Source organism: Macrosteles quadrilineatus, unplaced genomic scaffold (assembly GCF_028750875.1).
Source record: "Macrosteles quadrilineatus isolate MER2022 unplaced genomic scaffold, UCM_ALF_1.0 Scaffold_7__1_contigs__length_78375512, whole genome shotgun sequence".
Classification (NCBI taxonomy): domain Eukaryota; kingdom Metazoa; phylum Arthropoda; class Insecta; order Hemiptera; family Cicadellidae; genus Macrosteles; species Macrosteles quadrilineatus.
The window spans coordinates 32,083,219-32,106,100 of NW_026542600.1; the positions used below are offsets into that span (position 1 = coordinate 32,083,219).

At 34.9% G+C, this 22,882-nt stretch overlaps 1 protein-coding gene across 1 annotated transcript in view; it reads right to left on the minus strand.

Annotated features, from left to right (window-relative positions):
- Positions 1-4,084: 4,084 nt before the first annotated feature.
- The window catches only part of LOC128998317 (uncharacterized), a 73,475-nt gene continuing 54,677 nt past the window's right edge, over positions 4,085-22,882 (minus strand). The window contains exons 2-8 of the mRNA XM_054424408.1: positions 19,465-19,566; positions 18,403-18,506; positions 16,287-16,435; positions 13,873-14,103; positions 9,420-9,567; positions 6,997-7,141; positions 4,085-6,567 (exon numbers count right to left, since the gene is read on the minus strand). Coding sequence (XP_054280383.1) covers positions 6,344-6,567; positions 6,997-7,141; positions 9,420-9,567; positions 13,873-14,103; positions 16,287-16,435; positions 18,403-18,506; positions 19,465-19,566 — 1,103 coding nt within the window. The 3' untranslated portion in view covers positions 4,085-6,343. The remainder of the gene's footprint in view (positions 6,568-6,996; positions 7,142-9,419; positions 9,568-13,872; positions 14,104-16,286; positions 16,436-18,402; positions 18,507-19,464; positions 19,567-22,882) is intronic.

Sequence of the window (22,882 nt, forward strand, 5' to 3'; positions counted from 1 at the left end):
AGCTTAAAGCTTTTATTATTAGAAGCAATGTAACCCTTGATCTGTGCCCAAATTAAGTTCGCAGTAGTACGGGGGCAGCCTCAAAACTGTTTTATTATGAAGCTTATGAAGCTTTGCTTCTTCATCAATGACGTACTTCATATATTTTGGCTTTTCTTTGTACGCTAGTTCTAGTAATTCTTTTTTAAGCAATGTCTTGTCAACGTTGATTCCTTTTGATACCAGCCACTCGACTAGTTGATCTTTATTCCAACATGTTGTTAGGAGTTTTCCTACCTTCACGGAATGATAAGGCACGTTGTCAAGCACAATCACACAGTTTTCTTTCAGATTTGGTAGAACTCGTCGAAACTGTTGCAGAATTACATCGTCATTCATTTCATTGTTGTTGGTAGGCCCCTTGGGATTTGATTGGAAAATCAATGATGTGTTGTCTACAAATCCATCTTCATTACCAAAATGAGAAACTATAAGACACCTACCTTTGCCGCTTGGATTTTCAACCCCCCTTGAAAGTCCATTTAGAAAAGCATCTTTTCTACTCTTGACTTCGCCATCAATCCAAACTTTATTGTTTGTTTGCCCTTCATTTACCCATGTTTCGTCTTGGTAGTATATTGGCCTGCCTTCTTCCCTAAACCTCTTGATAGATCGCAGATATTTCCTTCTCCAAAGAATGATATCGTCTCTATCGGCAAGGAACATATTTCTTCCCCTAGTGCTAAATTTGAAGCCTAACTGATTTAAAATACTGTAAAATGTTACTACGATTTATGCTATTTATACGTTTTATGTTTAAAACTTGGTAGATTGCTGTCTTCATTCACTGCAAACAATACTTTTTCTACTGTAGGCTGTTAATTTTTGAAGGAAAACTCATGCACCTTTCGTCTAATGGCACATTTAGTAGAGTTGTAAACTTTTTTTTAAGTACTTAGTCTTTTTTCTTATTTTCAGGAGATTTTAACCCTGAAACATGATCTTATTGTAGGCGGAAATTAATCTGTACACGCTACTTTTTCCCACTCCTACCATGGCGGAAACCTTTTTAACTGCAAAACTGTATTTTAAAATATTAGGGTTTTCAGATAAAATACTTTTGTAAACATTAAAAACTATGCACTGTTTCTTAACACTGTTTATAATTTGTCCACGTTTATTCCTACTCACTGGTGAAAGAGTCTCCATAGCTATAAAAATAGTCTTTGTGGATTAATATCATAAAATAATACCGGTATATGAAACTAATGTACAATCAACTAAATAAATGACGATAACTAACTAAAAAACGCCATTAAATAAAAATATACTGTACACTACGACTACCCAAAATATATCTTTATACAAAATCTTGTTATACAGGGTGTCCCGGAACTCTCTACCATTATTTTAGGGTATTGCTCCTGGGTAAGACACATACCTAAATATCATATTTAAATTGTCCGGAAGTCCTTAGTTGCTCACACAGCCGCCATTTTGTTTTTTTTCAGTTATTATTTTTTTTCTAAAGAATGGTTAAACATACGAAATGGAAACTTTGCACAAAGATTTGTGACAACTAGACAAAGCTACCAAAAAAGTTAGAAGATTTTTCAAATTCATAAAACAAAATGGCGGCCATTTAAAATTTTGTTTTTTAAATAACTCGAAAACCGTTGATTTTACAAAAATAACTTTTTTCAGGTAATTTCAATACAAATCGATTGACACCACGATTTATTAAGATTGGATGAGTATGAACTGAGATATGGCAATTTTAGTGATACGTGACCGCTGGAGGTTAGTTGCAGCGCATGCTGAAAGCGGTCACGTATCACACATAATAATTTAGCTTTACTGTGATATGCTACAAGTTAAGTTTTTTTCAAATAATAAAAATTCACAAAAATTAAATTTTAGAAAATGTAAAAAATGCCTATTTTTCAAAATTTTCAAACAGCAACATATGTCAAGTGCACATAATTTTATAGGTTTTTTAATTCTTAACAACTTTGTTATTTACACTTACAGTACGTCGTATCTCTTTTAGTTTTTAGCGAATTTAGGGAATAAGCTACTACCGTAGTACTCATGGTAAGACCTGGACCCGGGACCGATTTACTTTTTCGTTTTGAGGTCCCTAGAGACCAAAAACACCATCCGTTCAAATTCATATATATATATATATATATATATATATTTTTAACATGTGTCCGTTAGCGCGATAACTCAAGCAAAAGTCATCCGATTTTGATGAAATTTGGTACAAACGTGTAAACCTACGTTTATTCGAACGAGTTCGCGAACCAGCACGATCGGACTATGGGAACAGGGGTTTATGGGGGGTTTTATGGGATAAAAATTGGTTTTTCCCATTTTTTATCCTAAAAACTTAAAATTTAGCAATTTCTTTCAAAACCATTTTGTAGAGCTTAAAAAAACAAATAATTTAGTATATTGAAGCGTTAATATGCGCCTAATGGTTACGGAAAAAATTCAAAAAATCTGTAAATTTATAATTCCCATGTTATTCTTATGGAGAATAAGTAAACCGTTGTAGATTGCTTGTTTATGAATATATTTTGATCAAATTTGGAAAATGCATTAATTTCATACTAAAATATTACATTTTACAAAAAAACACCATTTTACCCTCCCTGTTGCAGCAAACCTAAGTACTTGTTAAACTAATGTTATTTAAATAGAGAATAAAAGTGATATTTTTAAGGAGACATTTTAGTGTAAATCCAATCAGCAAATGGAAATTCGCTTAGTCTGCAGGTATGCTGCAGCGGGGGTATTGTGTAAATAACAAAAAAAACACCATTTTACTATATCAAATGCATGTTATTTGGGTTTAACAATAATGGCCCTATTTCATTTAGTGTTAAACCAACATAACATCATTTGTAACGGAAAAGGATAATTATTGATTTCTGTTTTAGCCAAAATATTTGTCGACTAAATACCTTTCAAATGACGTATAACATGACATATGTTTACATTTAAAAATTCCGAGATTCGTACTAGTGACCCTCAGTTTTTGGCACACCCTGTATTGGAATTAAATATTTTTACGTTAATCCTTGGGGTCGATTTAGTGGAAACTAATTTTATTTAATCCTTGTACGTTAAGCCATTTTTCCTTAATCAATTTGAGACACCTTACGTGGGACACCCTGTATATAGATATGACCTCAGTTACTCTGTAAAGCTGTATTTCACTGAGAGGCATCCGTAAATTAATACATTTTTATTTATTTATATTTTTTTAACACTCAACAGTAAATAGCAAGGTAGCAAGTTATTTTGGCATACCTACTTTTAAGCTTAAGATGTTGCGAAGAAAAATCTTTGTGAATGTGGTTAGAGTTGTTCCAATGTGAGGATCAATAATTGAGGGAAGTGAATTGGTCTAGTGGTGGAGCACGGGGCTTCCAAGTCTGAGGTTCCGGGTTCAAATCCTGCCAATCACCAATGGATCTTATCTATGCAATAATGCTACAACCCTCTAGGACTAGCCTGAAGTAATATGTAAAACAGTTTTGGGTTAGAAGCTAGCGTCCTAGGATGTGAAGATAGGACGGAAAAAAGAATGTAAGGATTAAGAAACCCTCGAACATTTTAGTTTAGGTACACCTATTTTACAAAATTTCGTTCAATTGTCAGGTAAAGCTATCTAACAATTGAGATTAACAATTTGAGATTGTTGGGTTTTCATTCAACAACTTCTAGTTATTGCTCTTTTAATAAATTTTATCTCAAACTTGAGTATTTGTTCAAGTTCCTCAGATATACCAGGCATTAAAAGTTTAACATTTAACTATTGCCTAATTATTTGCCGTTCTGGTAAACTAAATCCCTTTATGAAACATTTCAATGGCGACCTAAAAATTGCTTCTCGTCTTCATGCCACATGGTGCCTTTTTATGGAGAATTTGCAAAAAACACTGACCTTTCACTAATTTAATTTAATAATTATCCACTTTTCAAATTTTTGATAATTAATAAATAGAAAATATGATTTTCTTGTTAACCAATGTAAGATGTCCACTCCCGTGTATCTACAACCCTTGGCTAAACACTGGAAAATATAACACAGACAAACAATTAATATTTTTATTTTGTTAGAAATATCCTTCAAAATTCAATTTACATAGGAAGTCATTATTACAGACAATTAATTAATAGTTTGGTTTTCATAAAAAAAAAACTATCACAATTTTGAAATCCCTAAATACTGTTGTAAGAGTCAAATGAGAAAACTTAAAAAGTATAATACAAGTATGAACAAAAATATTTATGTTGATTATACAACTCCCATAGCTGGATCAAATTTGGCTTTAAACTAATACAAGGGTCAATTAACAATATGGGACTATCCTAAGGGGCGCCTTAGTTACAATTTATAAACATTAAAATTCCTTTTAAAAGTTTCAATTACAGAGTAAGCCTTATGTCATGATAGCAACGATTGCATTGCATATGGCCGGTGGTCTAAAAGAAACAGGAATGCAGTTATTTGTTAGTTGGAAATTTCTGTTAGTACGCTGTATCTTGTATATGTCTTTACAGTTTATAAAAACTATTTTGCTTACTCGATTAGTGAATCATTCACACTTAGTACAAAATATAACATACAGTACATCATTTTATAAGATGGCTATTGATGGATTAATCTTCGTCCAAGCATTGGTTAAAATATTATCAAAACGTTAAGAGATTGTTAATGGGTTCAAACTTTATGGTCTATTAATAAAAATCAGAGGAAATATCTTAAGCACTCTTTATTTGAGGGATGTTATGCTTCTTCAAAGGATAACAAATGCCACAAATGTTTTTTCAATCAAAGTAGATAACAAAATATCATTAACTCAAATATAATATAGTGTTGAATTGAGCACTAGTCATCCCAACACCTTTACAAATGCACTGCACTGTAACTAAAAAGAGGGGTTCCACAGTCCAACTTACGCTTGGTAACATGTCTAAAACACCACATTCATAGTGTGATGTTGCGAATAAATTCTTAACATTCTTGAGCGTAAAAGACACAACAAATAATTTATGAATTAAATACTTACATTATATAATTTAAGGATAAAAATTGCATTGCAAACTTAACACCGTTTGCCATCAGTCTAAAAGTGGATACTGGGCCATTCCAGCACCAAAGGCCCTCCACTTGCAAAACCCAATTATAAGATATACATGTGGTAGAACATATTGACCTAAATGTTAATATACTCCAGTAACCACTGAAACTTATTTGCATTAAATTTAGCTTTGAATTCATTGTCTGAAGCAAATGAAACTAACTAATATTTACTTGTATGTGGTAGTTAATAAACATTTATGCTGATAGACAAGTTAGGTCATTATATTAATTTATAATAATTACAATTAGGAGTTACATCATGGAGGGTTAAACTACCCTACTCTAAAGTGGTTAATCTTAAGTTAACTTACAATGTAAAGCACAATGAGTACGAAGTTACTACTAAAAATTATAATCTTATAAAATTATAATCTTACATTTTTGCTGAAAACCTTCTACTTAGCAATTATTAATGTGATAAAATGTGATCATTTACAAAATAAACTGATAATTTACCGTGGTCATAATCGTTTTGAAATTCTAAATTGGGTTGTTAATTTTTAAAGCTATTGCATTTAGGGTCTCTAACTATTTGTAATATTCAAGAAATCACAAAAGTTTAAAACTCAACTGAGTTATTTAATTGAAATTACTGACAATTACATGTAAAGGAGTCTTAGTTACTATATAAATGCACATTACATGAATACAATTTCTATCACAATGTGTTAAAATAGTAAATTGTGCCCCTTTTAACCATTACTGTATTTTTATAATGGACAGACAAACCTCCCCTAAATACTATGAATATTTGTTTAAAGTATTTAAACTATCAAAAAGGCCCAGAAACAGGTGAAAATAAATTATTATTGCTGTTGACAATCAATAGATACTTGATTTCGGGATATGGATCTGGACAACAAAGTTGTATGCAAGTTTATTGTCCTTAAATCCCTTCAATTGCACGTTTAGGGTCATTGAGACGTTTGGATTGTGCCTTTGTTCATCCAAGGTTTGCCTGTACTGTAAGATGAAAACTGTTTTGTCTAGTTTAGGGTCTTTGAAATTTTTTTTACACCCTTTTAACTTGTTCTCCAACATCTCTTATATGTGAGGTGATAGTTTACACATTTTCATATTTTTGACTTGTAAATTTTAGCACTCTACAAAATACAATTACTCTTAAATTGGTAAAATATAAATAAACATCACAATGCTTTTAATGATTTTAGCGACAAGTCACAAGTTAAGATGTTCTTGATTATCTTATGGTCGTAACAATACATAGAGGGTGAACGCTGATGCTAGTAGTAGAGCGGAGGCTTTGTGAATATCTTCTGCCGAGTTCTGAATGATAGTGTAGTGAAGGTCATCGTGAATTTCTTCAGTGTCTAGTTGAAGATGTTGTTGACTGTTATCATCCACATTGTTGGTTGACATCATCGGCTTGCTTCCACTCTTCTCTTTGGGTGATCCAGGACCAATGTGCACTAAAACATCAACCATACATACATATCTGAGCAGCTAATTAATGTTACCCTGACGGGATTTGTGTCTTGATCTTTGTTTAAATGGGACATGTTTTTAGCTGAAAATTTACTTGAAATATTCTGTTTTTTTTTTTCTATAGTAGGGACCAAAAACTTGCTAATGATGGATTTCTGATATCATCTGGGTATCTGTTTAAAAAAATTTGCTAATGCTAAGAACGCTGTAAAATAAATATAATTTTAACCTGCTTTTCAAATGCAGGACGACATACAAACGTCGGAGCATGTGGCAGTCCTACTAGAGGGAATATATTATACAACCTGCTCCAGAGTACCTCAAACCTTGCATCTCAATATACATAAAATATGAATCATATTAAATGTTGCCACTTCTTTAGCAATTATGATAATTGTTTTTTAATCCCTCACCTTTATCTAATAAGCTTTCCTCCTTGTAGTTGACTTTGTAGAATGATGATATTGTGATCTCAAACACTTTGTTGGGATCAGGAGGCATATCTCTCACTTCTCTGCGTCTGCGTCCGTAACCAATCTGGCCGTTGCTGCACTCAACCTAGTGTACACATCAAATGTGAACATAAATACAGGGGAAACTACTAAATGATGTAACATAGGCTGTAATGGTAACAGTGATGTAACGTAGGCTGTAAAGGTAACAATGATGTAATATAGGCTGTAATTGTAACAATGATGTAACATAGGCTGTAATGGTAACAATGATGTAACATAGGCTGTAATAGTAACAAAGATGTAACATAGGCTGTAATGGTAACATAGATGTAACATAGCACAAGGGCTGACGTCTCAATGATTGTTGGAATATAGTCCATCCTGACATAACAAACACCAAAGACTGTACACAATGTATTTAATAATTAGAATCTGAGGTGCCCATCCCTCCCCCATTTCATAATTAAGACACCTTTCTTCACCCACATTAACTTACCCGCCTACCCCTTGCCATACCAAAACAAATTTTTCAAGGATTAACTAACAAATTTATAAATTATAAACAACAAAATAATTACAACAAGACAGTATAGAATACAAAAACACACACACAAATATTAATTGGTGTATATGTTAAATTTTGGTTGTTTTTTGTGTGTGTTGAATAAAATATAAAAAAAACACTTTCAATACAAACCAGTTTGTTAGGAACATTTTGTTTTCCTCTACAAAATTATAGACATGAAATAGTCATGTTATTTTGTTAGTTTTTAAATTATGAAATAGCCATGCTTGTTAAAGAAGGTCTTTTCACCCAAACCAGATATAGTGATAGTCAATAGCCATTTTTATATAGCCACACATGGACAAACGCAAGTCCAGATAGCCGCTTTGGGACAGGATGAAATGTAACTATTTCCTCCCTGCGTCTTCTTCTGACAATCTGCCTGGTTGTGTAGTGTATACAATAATAATGTACCATAATGTTGCCATTTTTACGATATTTAGATTTGTGTTATAAAGAGTTGGCAATATGTTTTGCATTTGTGTCCTGACTGCGATCAGGGGACTGTGACGTCATATCGTATGATTTCAATAAAGCTCCCGGATTGGCTACAACCCATCACGCCACTTTTCCCTCCACGTTTAACCGCCGATCCAAAAGTTTCCTTGCTCTCCAGTCCTCAAGATTCCAGCAAACCGTAACCATGTAGTCGGCCGGGTTTTATTTAATTCCCCAAATGGTGTTTTATTTCAAGTCATTGCACCCCAAACGTTCCAGTAAAGATATCATTACTGTATACCTTGATCACGGCGAAAGTAAGAGTATCTCTCACGATCACAAAGAAATTGTGTTATTGCAAGGAACAAATGTTCATTATGAATGGCTAAATCATGTTGATAATATGTTAATAAAGTCTTATCAATATAAAAAACTGTTTAGGGCTACTTATAAAAAAAACTGTAAATTAGCAATAGCAATATGTGCAAAATATAATCCCTCTTCCAAAAACCCCAGTAGCGCAAATGCCTTTGCCCCTCTGGGCGCCCCTGATTAAAATATTTCACTGTGGCCATTGGACTTTAAGACATTTTTTACTACTCAAACCTCCTGTGATTGAAAATGCTTTCAGAGTGAGTAAAATATCAGAATTATTATGTGCATAGTGTAAAGTTACTGCGTTTCTTGTGCCACGGTGGATTTTTTTCCCAATCAGGTAAGCATGATATCCCGTCAAAACAACCCTAAGCATTACGAGAGTTTAATCTAGAAGTTAAATATACATTTTTTCTCCCAGGCCATGAGACAGTGGAGGGGAAGCTACAAGTTGAGTTGGCTTAGGTACCAAACACCTGTTGGGCCTTTTTAACATTATTTGTAAAATATCTTGACTTTAGTTTCTAAAACAATGTATATTCTTAACTTCATTTTGATTGTAAAAATGTCTAGCAAATCTTCCATCCACCAAAATTTTATCATAATTTTTATTGTATTTTCTTCAACATATAAGAAACAAAAATAATAATCCCAAATAATGAAACTAATAATATGAATAAAAAATAATGGAACCCAGAAATAAGAATACATTTTTATTCATTGGAAAGGTTTTAATTATTTTCTTTCGATCCTGAAGTAATAATTAAAACCTTCAAGTATTTTTTGTTTGACATCAGGAGTTCTATTTTAGTTGAGTTGTTTAAAAAATATGAATTTTGTGTAAAAGTAGCTAGGTTTAAAACTAAAGTGAGGGATGATGTTAATCATTGAAACTCTTCATCACTAGTTGGAGGTTTACTCTCTTCAAAATCCATCAAGCTCTTTGGCCTCCGATATGTGTTCATAAATAAACTTGAGTTTGATCAAGTGTACATATACTTACTCCTCGGCACTTATCCAAGCACACGTTGACTGTGCCCTTGAACTGAACATATGTTGATTCTGGGAACTTGAAAGCCCGGAACTTGGCTGTGAGGAAGTCACCATCTACTGAGTTGAAGTTTTCAAAGAGATAAGGGTCCATTGAGCATCTGTAAAATATTATCTTTAAATATGTATTTGTTGTCTTTAAACCCAGTCCCCATGATTATTAGACTCGAACATTGATAGGCGCATTACAGTGGCGGCAATAGCGGGCTATGGGGGCCCGTGAGCCTTGACAGGGATTCTTCGGGAAATTTTACCGGGACACGGGCCCGCGATTCTGCGACATGCTCAGCCACACGGGCCCCCTATCATATCTTTTATCTATTACAATATTTACCTAACATAGCATGAGAATTACCATATGTTTTTATAAAGAAAATTTGTTAAAACCTGTAAGATCACTAAAACAATAAGTTTACAACAGCTAATCTGACACTATTATGCTATTACTTGACCGATCACTATAAATTCTCTACCAACCTAAGTAAGAATTGTCATCAGTCATGCAGGTTGCAATAACTGTCATCGTGGACTATGTGAATGCGCTATAATAGATAATAGTGCCTTATTTAGAATGAATTTGGCTTCTGGCCTACGAGGATAAAACAATAATGTTAATCGTCCTAGCCCCTGGCGGGTCACACCAGAGAGGGCCCTCTATGCTGATTAACTAAATGACAATTTTTTTACTATCAAATTGGCGAATTAACCTAGGTGGCTAGTAGGACACTAGGTAAAAATAATTCCGTTCTTTCATTGATGCTAAAGAATGATTTTAATTTAATGTAATTTCTTACTATTAACTTAGAAGGCTGCACTTTGTTTACTTCAAGTCATGTAAAAATTGTTACTTACATATGGGCTTTGGGCCAAATCAGATCGGTTCAAAATCGGGTTTGCTTTGAAAACTGTTCATTTTTATATAATGTCGATTTTTGAGCCGAGCAGAGCCTGGCCTATAAGCTGAGAGATCAAGCACAAAGTCAGAAAATCAAGCTCAAGCCGATTTTCTCAATACTCAATATAATATGCCCAATTAAAAGTAAAAGCTTTTATGTCCGCGAGGATCATGTTCACGAAATTGAAATATTAGGCCTACGCTTTTGCCGCGATCGCGGATATCTACAAGAACATTTCTCCGCGGGTGACAATGACGATGTTTTAGCGACTATAGGAGATGCTCAATATTTTGCCATGATTGAGGAAGACGATAATGACGTTTCTTTTTCCGCGAGAGATATATCTAGTATTTTGCTACGAATGTGCCTCGGTGCCTCGGGAGATGCCGTGCCAAGCTAAAGTGCAAGTTTAGGTGGTAATACATGTGATGTTTTTAAAGATTATTGGGAGAGGGGGGCCCGGCGAACAAACTTGCGGGGGGCCCGTGGGCTCTTATTGCCGCCACTGGCGCATTACATTTACTTACGTTTTCAGGTTGAAGCTGAATAAAAACTATGAAGAGTTTAAAATATGGATATTTTATTTAGAGAGTAATCCCACTCAGTAAATGTTGAATAACACATGTAACAAATTAAATACATTCTCTCGTAAAAACAAAATTTGGTGGAAAAAGGACAACCAATTAGTAATAATAACTTGCTGGATAATGTTTTAACATATTTAATTGGGTTATAAAAACCTGCCTTTCACCCATACATAACTAAATTTGGTTTTTGCTTGAACCTGGATATTCTTGCTTGAATTGTTAAAAATATTTAATTAAAATTCTGCTAAACTTTCTTTTTTACATTATTTGGTCAGAGAAAATTAAATTTGATTAATTGAAAATTTATAGGTCGAGTGTTAACAACTAAGGTAAAGGAAAATCTATGGATCACAAACCAGTCAACTATGGATTTCAATGGGGATTGACCCCCTTCTCCAGAAATCTTATCAAAGAATTTAAAGAAAAGAAAGCAAATCGTACTTGGTAGGAGTGTTGATTTCCCAATCCATTGTTTTAGGCTCATGGCCCCCACATTTAATTGTGGGCCCTGTTACCAGGATCTGGCTCGGGCCCCCCTACCAACCGGGGGGTCGGGGGGGTATGGAATACCCCCCAGCGTAGAGGGGGGGTCCGGGGGTCCCCCCCCGGGAAAATTTTGAAAATGTCATGTATTTTAGTGAGTTTTTAAGGCAATCTAGGTATTAAATTTGTGAGTGGTAAATGGCACTTTTGCAGCCTTTTTTAAGGAAGAAAAGAGTTCTTCAATGAGTTTTATAAGACTTAAAATTACAGGAATTCAGCAATTAAAACTATTATATCAATACACAAAAGCTCCATGCCTATTAATATTTTGTCCTTTTTATTTCCCTGTAAGAGGGTTTGGCTATCTTAACTGCTATAATTGTACTTTGTAATATGGAGTAGGAAAAAACTTACGTAAATTGAGTTTAACAGCTTACACCAATGAAATCATATTTTATTCAGTGACAATTTTCATCAAGAATTTTAACAATACTACATTTTTTGGGAGTGGATGCCTGAGCTGCCGAACTTGCGCCGAGTAGTCACGGAGAAAAACAAATGTGCACGAGTAATGCCGAGAATGACCGATGCTATCCAATCCATGCTTTAGTACAGTATTATACCAAGCAAATTGGGAAGAAAACTTAGGTCAAAATTATTAGGCCTACAATCTTTCATATTTTTAAAACTCCAAAAGTAAAGAATTTTTAAGTTTGTGTCAAATAACCTAGATTGCAATAATTATTAATTGAAATATTCCATACATAAAAGTGCAACCGGGACCAAATGTTGATAAAACAGGACAAATAAGCGTCCCGAGAGGATTTGTCGGGACGGACCAGTCCCCCTAAAACGGGACGTCTGGTCACCTTAGCTATGGTACATAGTACATGTCAATTTTTCAATGCTTTACAAATTTTATTTTAACTTATAACTATAAGGATTCATTCTTGAAACTATCAGTTCAATTATAAAACCAAACTTTGTTTATTATGGGGGGAATGAGGTAGGATTGGCTAGGCGCCTGGCGGGAGGAAGGGGTAGAGGGAGTTTGTGGAGCCGGCCACTGGGGCCCGAGCTGGCTGTTCTGCTGTTGTATAGTACATACGCACCTACGCACCTATAGAATTTAAATATAAACTTCCTTAGAATCAAGAATTAATACATTTTAAATTATTTAACTTTGTTTTTTGTAAAATATTTAAATATTATTTTTTTATCTTCAATTTATGAGCTGTAAAGTGATCTTCAATGGGGAAAAAAAATAAAAAACAAATGGGTAGGCCCGGGCCCCCTGAGGGCCCGGGCCCTGTGACCAGAGTTGCGCCAGCCCCACCCTTGTGGGGGCCATGATTTAGGCTACTATGACAAGATTCAGTGTCACGTAGAGGTGGGAACTTGCTAGAACAGTAGTGGGAAATAAAGCATACAGAGCTCAGGTTAAATTATGATTAGCTCGCTTGTCTGCGACGGAAGCTCTTAGGGGACCTGAATCTACAGACAAGCTTTACATTTCTTTGCACTCAACTATGTACATTACTCTAAATCAACATAAAATTATATAGCGATGAAATAGATGGTTAAAGTCCCACAGTAAGTATTTGCTTTGTTTGAAGTTAATTTTTGGTGACAGCAAGTTTCCATTATCTGACATAATAATTACAAGCATTCCCCAACAACATTAGTAACGAAAACAATGTTTTCATGAAGCTACGGGTTCTGGATTCTAGGGTTCTACTAGGACGCTTGGCATGAGCCTGGGATTGTTTTTCACATTACTTCAGGCTAGACCTAGGGGTTGCGGCATTATCACTAAGATCTCCCACGTCCTCAAGTGTAGAAGTATTTAAAACATTAGCTACCTACATGTAAATAAACAACAGAAAAAACAATAAAAACCACTGTGTGGTAGTCAAACACAAGTCCAATAAAAACAGGAAGGCCTCAAATAAAAACTCTTGAATAAAACAATATGATTGTAACACTATAGAAGAGGTACACACATACAGTAGTTGTATGAGATTGAGGGTATGCAATTAAGTATATAAGAAACAAGCATAATTTATTGGGAGAGCACACATAGACACGTCTGCACAAGGGGTTTTATTTAAGGGCTATTATGTTTTTATTTTGATTGCACTAGTGTTTGACTACTATTCTGTTCTGTGGTGGTGTTTATTGTGTTTTTTCCAGCTTTACTGTGCTTTACTTTGTACTTTCTTCTATTTGTGTTAAAAAATATAATAACCACCTAAAAGTGCCTATGTAATTTGAAAAATAAATTGTTGTTTTCTTGTAATGTTATAAATATTTTCTCACCGGATGACGGGGTCGGATTCAGATCCCAAAACGTCAAAAGATTGTTTTTTTTGCTAATCCGCAATAATCTGTCTGGCAATAAGTATTTGTAATATAGCATTTCATATTTTATCTGACATACCCATTGAATATGATGGTTTCCTCCTGTTGTTTGGTATCGGTGACCTGCATATACGAGACTAGTAGTCCGTAGATAGGCGCACTCTCCTTGTCCAGGTATATCTCCATCTGGAGGGGGGTACCGGGGTTAACATTGAGCTCCCCGGAGACCAGTTGCCCTCCCTGTCTGACCCCCACCTTGAGCTGGGGCTGTGGCGCCTGCTCCACCACGGATGTCGTGATGTCTATGTGTCTACATAAATCAATTATGTAAGCGAGAAAATATTGGTTTAAGACACCTTATATATGTTTTTAAATTCTTCTGAAACCTTAAAAGTGTGTCAAAAACAGATTTGAATAAAAACCTGCAATTTTCAGTGTTGGTAATTTTTGATACAAGTAGAGTACCTAATTTTTCTCTATACAATGTTGGTACATTGTATGTAGCCACCATCCAAATTAACAGTCTTATAGCTAAAATAAAGAAAACAAATCACAAAACATACTATTAGCAGCCTAATTATGAACGAGTCAGCACGGATCAGTAATGGAATTGATGACATAGTTGTCACAAGCGGCAGGCATAGTCATTGACATGGTGTTTGATCCTAAAGAATATACAGCCATAACAATTTGCATCCTATAAAACTCTACCTTATACCAAAGAGAATATGGGATGGATGACACAGGAAGGCAATCTAGCATCAACTGTATAGAAAACCAAAAAAGGAAGAAAACTGATAAATTTCGTTTAAAAAATCACAACATTAAAATAATACAGAAAAATTATGTAATTAAATTAATTTTGAGCATTTAAAAAAATTAACTATGTAATTATGATGTCCGTTCCACATTTTAATTGGAATATAATATATATATCATGCAGTACTTGCAATTGCAATGCTGTATCAGTGACGTAGCCAGGATTTAAAAATGGGGGGGGGGGTCGACCGACCTCCCAGTCGGGTAGTAGGGAGGTCCGGGAAAACTTTTGAAGATATAGGCCCCAACACGGTCTTTTAGCTCTCCTGGCTTTTAAAATAAACAACCCCAACGTCAATACAGTATTATTATATAATTTATATCATTATTTTAATATAATTGTACGTTTAATTTAACAAAAAAATATTATATTTAGGACCCGAAGGAGAGCCCCCCTGACTACGTCACTGGCTGTATTTTATAAAAGCACCACAGTAGCTGATGTGGCCAAAATGTATCACTGCTCAACTATTCAGTAAATACAACCAAACATTGGTGGTTTTTGTGAGTATGTAAAAAGTAATGATGGAGGACAGGTGATGTTTAGAAACAGGAAGTCTGACTGTGAGAATACATTGACAATGACAAAGCCTAGAACATTGTGTGGGTTGAGAGAGACTTGTCTCTTCGCACACATCTAAACTTTCTCACACCATGACAAACATAACAACCACACGGACAATTGTACAACAACTGGATTACAGATAGGTAACTGTTCATCTAAATATACATACACTAAGTGTTAGTCAGATTCTGTTTTGCAACGCTACAAATTTGAGATCATTTTTAGGATAGTTACTGTATTGGGACTATAGAAACACACAAACACATGTTAATGATATCATAATTTGACCAAATTGTGTCAAAAACAATTCTAGGGATCCTAAAACAAAGAAGCACAGTACCCAAGTCTTTACATGAAGACCACATAATAACTACTTTCCTAGAAGTAAGTTTGTGCTTTGATGTGAAGTTATATATTGAAAAACTTAATCATAATGAATCAGCTTCCTGTGTGATATAGTAAACGCTGAATTAAATCAATTTGCCATTTGTTTACTTATAAAATCATAATTCCAAAGTCACATTTGCTAGAGAAGTAATCTATTCTTTGTTCAAAGTTTTTTTGCTGATGATATTTTTTTTCTATACACACATCAGCTACAGAGCTGCAAATGGCGCCACTCTTTTCACAAGTGATATCAGTAAGTGGCAATGTGACTCGTTTTGGCATACACACAGAAGAAGAAGAAGCTATACACACAAGCAGCCCTTAGTTAAAAAAAAAAAAAAAAAAAAAACTAGGTACCCTTGTACTTCCTTTACCCCCTGATTTGCATTAATGCCCCAATGCCCCCGATTTAAGGTGGCCAAATCATTCTTGGGAAAAACTGGGACATGTATATTTGTCCCTCTCCCTGAGCCTGCCCTCTAGCCTAAATCTAAATGTGCCCAGGTTGTAAATTAATTGTTGAATTAATGAATTGTGATCTACTTCCATTATGATTTTATATATTTCCATAAATTGTTTATTTGCTTTTGGGATTTCTAAGCGTCTAATCAAATTTTTGGAACACCTTATTGTATGACAAAACGAGTAAATTCAGAAAATTCCAGTTTTCCGGGAGATTTGGTCACCCTGTCCCATTTACATAGTGAAAAGTAACAACTCACTCGGGCTCCTGAAACCCTGCAGGCAGGACATTTCTCCTGTGTACAGTATGGGTTTGGTTTGTTGGAGCCACCACACACTTGACTGGGACCATCATTTTCCCATCTTGCCTGGTCTCGATCACTACACTGTGATAGAATGTCTCTACACCCTGCAACAGACATGATAATTTGTCAAATCTTTAGGTTAAATACCCTGTGGATGCAAATCAGTGCTTTCCTTGGAAAACAAACAATTTAAACAAATTTACAAGAAATGATGAAAGCTAAAAATTATGATCTGTCACGGATGTCAGATTAATCCTGATACTTATTTTTTGTACAAATATATCAAGGTTCAGATCTAATACTTATGAGAGTATTCCAACAGCAGTTTCTTCCAAGGTACGAATTCCATAGCTATTTTCAAATTTATGTAATGTTAGAAAAAAGGTGACTCAACTTTCAGGTAAACCGTACGTACGGAACTGTTGGTGTAGCTGCTCCACTATACTATATGAGTTTTTTAACACAAATAAGTTGGTTTTAGGATAAATGCTAATAATTTACCATTCCAATGGAAAAAATTTGGGTTTTGTGTGTCCACTACTCCATATGATTGAAACCTATGATTTATGGACATGGTGATTGTTTACCATAACACAAGATGAATTAATATAGTGTGGAGTGAAGTGTTTTTTGTGCTCACTACTACATGTGATGGGTTTCGTCACAAATTGACAGAATTCTAAGGTATGATTCATGGCCCCCACATTTAATTGTGGGCCCTGTTACCAGGATCTGGCTCGGGCCCCCTACCAACCGGGGGGTCGGGGGGGGTATGGAATACCCCCCAGCGTAGAGGGGGGGTCCGGGGGTCCCCCCCCGGGAAAAATTTGAAAATGTCATGTATTTTAGTGAGTTTTTAAGGCAATCTAGGTATTAAATTTGTGAGTGGTAAATGGCACTTTTGCAGCCTTTTTTAAGGAAGAAAAGAGTCCTTCAATGAGTTTTATAAGACTTACAGGAATTCAGCAATTAAAACCATTATATCAATACACAAAAGCTCCATGCCTATTAATATTTTGTCTTTTTTATTTCCCTGTAAAAGGGTTTGGATATCTTAACTGCTATAATTGTACTTTGTAATATGGAGTAGGAAAAAAACTTACGTAAATCGAGTTTAACAGCTTACACCAATTAAATCATATTTTATTCAATGACAATTTTCATCAAGAATTTTAACAATACTACATTTTTTGGGAGTGGATGCCTGAGCTGCCGAACTTGCACGAGTAGTCACGGAGAAAAACGAATGTGCATGAGTAATGCCGAGAATGACCGATGCTGCCGATGCCGATGCTATCCAAATCCATGCTTTAGTACAGTATTATACCGAGCGAATTGGGAAGAAAACGTAGGTCAAAATTATTACAATATTTCATATTTTTAAAACACCAAAAGTAAAGAATTTTCAAGTTTGTGTCAAATAACCTAGATTGCAATTATTAATAGAAATATTCCATACATAAAAGTGAAACCGGGACCAAATGTTGATAAAACGGGACAAATAAGCGTCCCGAGAGGATTCGTCGGGACGGACCAGTCCCCCTAAAACGGGACGTCTGGCCACCTTAGCTATGGTACATGTCAATTGTTCAATGCTTTACAAATTTTATTTTAACTTATAACTATAAGGATTTATTCTTTAAACTATCAGTTCAATTATAAAACCAAACTTTGTTTATTATGGGGGGAATGAGGTAGGAGTGGCTAGGCACCTGGCAGGAGGAAGGGGTAGAGGGAGTTTGTGGAGCTGGCCACTGGGGCCCGAGCTGGCTGTTCTGCTGTTGTATAGTACATACGCACCTACGCACCTATAGTATTTAAATATAAACTACCTTAGAATCTAGAATTAATACATTTTAAATTATTTAACTTGGTTTTTTGCTAAATATCTATATTATTTTTTATCTTCAATTTATGATCTGCTGTAAAGTGATCTTCAATGGGGGAAAAAAGAAAAAAAATGGGTAGGCCAGGGCCCTCTGAGGGCCCGGGCCCTGTGACCAGAGTTGCACCAGCCCCACCCTTGTGGGGGCCATGGTATGATTAGCTGATGAGAGATGGTTGTATTTACCGTCAGTTTGTTGAGAACCCTGGTGACACCACACTGGAACACATTGTTGAGTGATAGCATGAGAGTGACTTGGTTGCCATCAATGTGCGGCTGGCAAGCTGGATCTGAACACATCCACATGGTCAGCACATATGTTTAATTGATTTTATAAGTACTATTACAGGCAATGTATATGTTTTGAACACAAATGGATTGTGATCAAATGAAAAACACAGCTTACTCTAAGAGGGTAATGATTTCACTCCAGGGCTTTAAAATTTTTTGTCAAAACAGTTTCCTGAAAAAAAAAACAACAAAAATATATACATCTAATAACATTTGTAATAATATATTTACACTTATACTGTTGACTTAAGACGGTAAATGCATATAAAAGTTGGTAAGTGGTGATCGATTTCGATTGGGCACTCCCAATCATCATCAGACCCAATATAATTCCCCTATTGGGTCTGATGATGATTGAAGTGCCCAATTGAAATTGATCACCACTTACCAACTTTTGTATGTATTTACCGTCTTGTAAGTCAACAGTATAAGTGTAAATATATTATTACAAGTGTTATTAGACGTATTATTTTTTCAGGCAATTTAATAACACGTACGATGCTGATCAAGAAGTTATTCAAAACAGTTTCTTAAACAAATGTATAAGTTGTAACAAATCAAAACTATCAGCTTGTAATCAGATTCATCCCGTCCACAACTTGGTATTATTTTGCAAAAAAACCTCAAGTAAATTACTAAAATTGATGTATCTTCATGATTTTTCTGAAATGATGTGGTTAAGTTTCAGCTTCATCTTAAGAGTGAAAGTTTTTAATTCATCTCAACACTAAATAACACAAGTATCCTTCATTGGAAACATTTTTGAATGATCTCATTTGTAATTCAAATAAATTACAAATCCATACCATTGCCCTCATGTAATATTAAACATTTGGTTTACAGTCAGATACCAACACAAAGTATTGTGAAGTCAAAAACCTTTTGTTATAGGGACAAATTGAAACCTAGTGAACTAAATGACAGCATCCACTGTTTAAGTAAATCATTCTTGATTACCTGGGTAGTGTTTGAGCTGATCCCAATATATATCTGTCATCTCATCGGGTTTTCGGATCTCCACGAGCATTGCATCCTCTAAACATCTCACTTTGTATTGTACTGAAAAAAACAAAAACATAAAAATGAATATAATTTACAATAAAAACCAAAAAGTAAATTTCATATTTCAAATTCATTAAACATTTTGGGTTCATTTTTATTTCAACCAAACACCAGCAGTTACCATATTTTCACAAGAAAAAAAATCAAGCAATCAATCACACCACTCTCTACTTATTATCTACATACACGTAGTAAATTCAACAAAGACAATTAACCTATGTTATTTTCAAATTCTGTACATTAAGTCTTAATTAAATTAAAATATACAATACGTTATACGTTTTGTCACCTTTTTTAGTGTCTTCACATAATCTATTTTATTAATATAGTTTAACCTTAAAATTTAATTTTTTTGTTTCTAAGCTTTTCAGTAAAATTATCATGTTAAAAGTATTATACAAGATACTTGATAATAATTGTAACTGAAAAGCTCAGAAACAAAAAAATATACCTAACCCCTGAGTGTAATCAATACTGAATTAAAAAGTTAACTAAATAGAGTTCTATCCAATACCAATAATACAGGCTATTCTAATATGCCTTCAATAATTCATATTCTTCTGAATAATCATCATGATATTTTAAGATTCCTAACGAAAAGTCTGTGTCCACATAGTGAACGATGTTAGGATGGTAGGATGGTAGGATGGAAGTGCGTGTGATAAGGTAGAGCGAGAATGCAACTCCTGGAGTGAGAAGGGTTCAGTCTTATCTGAGAGACATGAGCCACAAATCACCACCACAATTACGTTTCTTACTCGCCGATATAAAGAGCCACTGTCGTGATACGTCATTGTCACATCAGAGGTAATATAAATCTTGTTCAATTAGCCAAGCATGCTCTCGCTCTAGGGAATTACACTCTCTTGCTAGGAATCCGATACAATTAAAACAACTACCGTGACCATCTCGTACGATTTGTACAGCTAATTGGGACCGGGGATACACGTAAATAAGAGTGACTTAATATCTGGCTTTGCCTTGGCACAAAACGTGTTTAATTAAGGCCTTGGTGATCGATGTGGTGGAACATCATATAGAGGCCGCCTACCGACTACACTACATACACTAGTGTGATGGGTACAAGAAGTAGCCACGACTGAGGTCGAGGTTGTCTAGCTACTCTCTTGTTTACTTAAGCTTGGAAAAGCCCCACACTATGTGTGCGCAATACGGAACTCCCAGCGCAGTGCAAATTATGCAGAACAATTGAATCTTCCAAAAAAAGGCGGCATTTCACTATGGCTCACATAATTTGTTTGGTAAACCTTAATTGGTAAACATGAGTTCTCGACTTCGACGCGAGAAAAAACTAACGATATTGTTGCTATTCGTAGGGGAAGACGAGATTGAAAACTAATACTTGCAGAGGGTCCAATGATTTTCTCTAGACGACGAGGTAAAATTGATCATTTAAATGTCCATAACTAAGGATTATAATGTTTTTAAACTCCTTATGCTACATTCCACAATAATGGAAAGGTAATCGCCCAACATAACAAGCTTTTCATTTTGACTACTCTGTTTACACAGTCATTCAAACCTAGAAACAACAGATAACTGCCCAAGCAACACTAGGAAAACCTACAAATATATGAAGCATTTTGTGATCAGCAATTAATTGAGAAAATTGAGGGAACCGCGCCGTTGCGCACCGCTGAGGTGTTTCAGAAATCTGCTGAATTGGATTTTGTCGTTCATAAGTGGGCTAGAAACCCCTAGCTTTACTAAAAAAAAAGAAAAAAGAATAATAATATATAATTAAGCAAAACAATTATATATTTAATATTAATAGAATTACTATTTAAAAACACGTGTTGTTTTGGGATATTAGCAACCGTAATATTCACTCGATCCAAATACAGATGTGTCTAGTAAATCTTAAATTTTGAGGCCTGTCAGAGATTTGTATACGTGTTAACTTATTTCTATAATATGTTTTTCTCTCTTTAGCTTTTTTTTTGTGGGCTTAAGGTAACTTTTGGCATCTGTACACAGTAACACACATACACATTTGTCACCCCTGTTTTGAAGCCTCTTGAGAATGTTTCGTGGTACACTTATTGTGGGTCTAAAACATTTATCCATTAAAATTTACTATAGTGATTGCTATATCAGTGGTTATCAGACTAGAGTATATGCGTTTAGAAAAAACTTAAAACCAATCAATGAAAGCTAGCTCCTTAATTAAACTGTAACATTGCAACTGGTACCGTACCGCTCACAACATAAGAAACCTACGATAATAATCGGATAACAATAGTCCGTGTTTTAGTTATCCAATGACATCAGGCATGCGACCTCATCGACGAAGCGGAAAGCCTTTATACCTACACTAACTACTAATGAACAACACAAACTACAAATACATAAAACTACAGGAATTAGAGAGTCCAACTCTCTATTGATGATCATAAATTGAGGTCCAATCAATAATCAGTTCAGTAATCATTTACGATGGGGGTTCGAAGTTAATTTATGTAAGGTATTCTTATAAAAAAGGACAGAGTCCAAACCAAGTTGTTTAGTAGTATAGATGTATAATGAGAGTCAAATGCGCGTTTACAATCGTCTGATTAATCAACGATCTCGCCTAGGGCGAGAGGCAACGATAATCACCGAGAATTCCCGCGTCCTCGTTCTCACGTAACACCGTTCATTTGGCGCAGCGCACCGCTGATGAGTGCATCAATGTGCAGAGATCAACAGTAGACGCACTAACAAGTACCACACGTCCTGTGTAGAGGGAGAGTTTTAACATTTACGTGATGAGTGCAGCACAAACATGTGCAGAGACAACTGTAGACGCACTAACAAGTACCACACGTGCTGTAGAGGGTGAGTTTAAATATCTACGTGATGAGTGCAGCACTAACATGTGCAGAGACCAACAGTAGGAGGTATAATTAGTGACCACACGTGCTGTAGAGGGAGAAGAAAGCAAGTACCTCCGTGAAACACGTAGACGATTAGAAAAGTGCCGTATTGTGATTGTGTGACATGTGACTTGCATTGAAACTAAAAACGTTAAGTAAAAGTATGTTAAATTTGAATGCAGAGAAAGGAGACACATTATGACAGCCACGTCGCAACCATGACGTTATTTCACAGATCAGGAGTACCTACCTCTACGCTCCATGATTCCGAATAATTAGTCTCCTAAAGATCTTACACCGTGGGTTGGGCCGTTTCAATGTTTACAATTATTGTAATTCCTTAATTTAATAAAAATGAAAACCTGTGCAATAAATACTGAAAATGACCCTATAAAATATATCATTGAACGGTAACAAAACATTTTTTTTTAATTTTT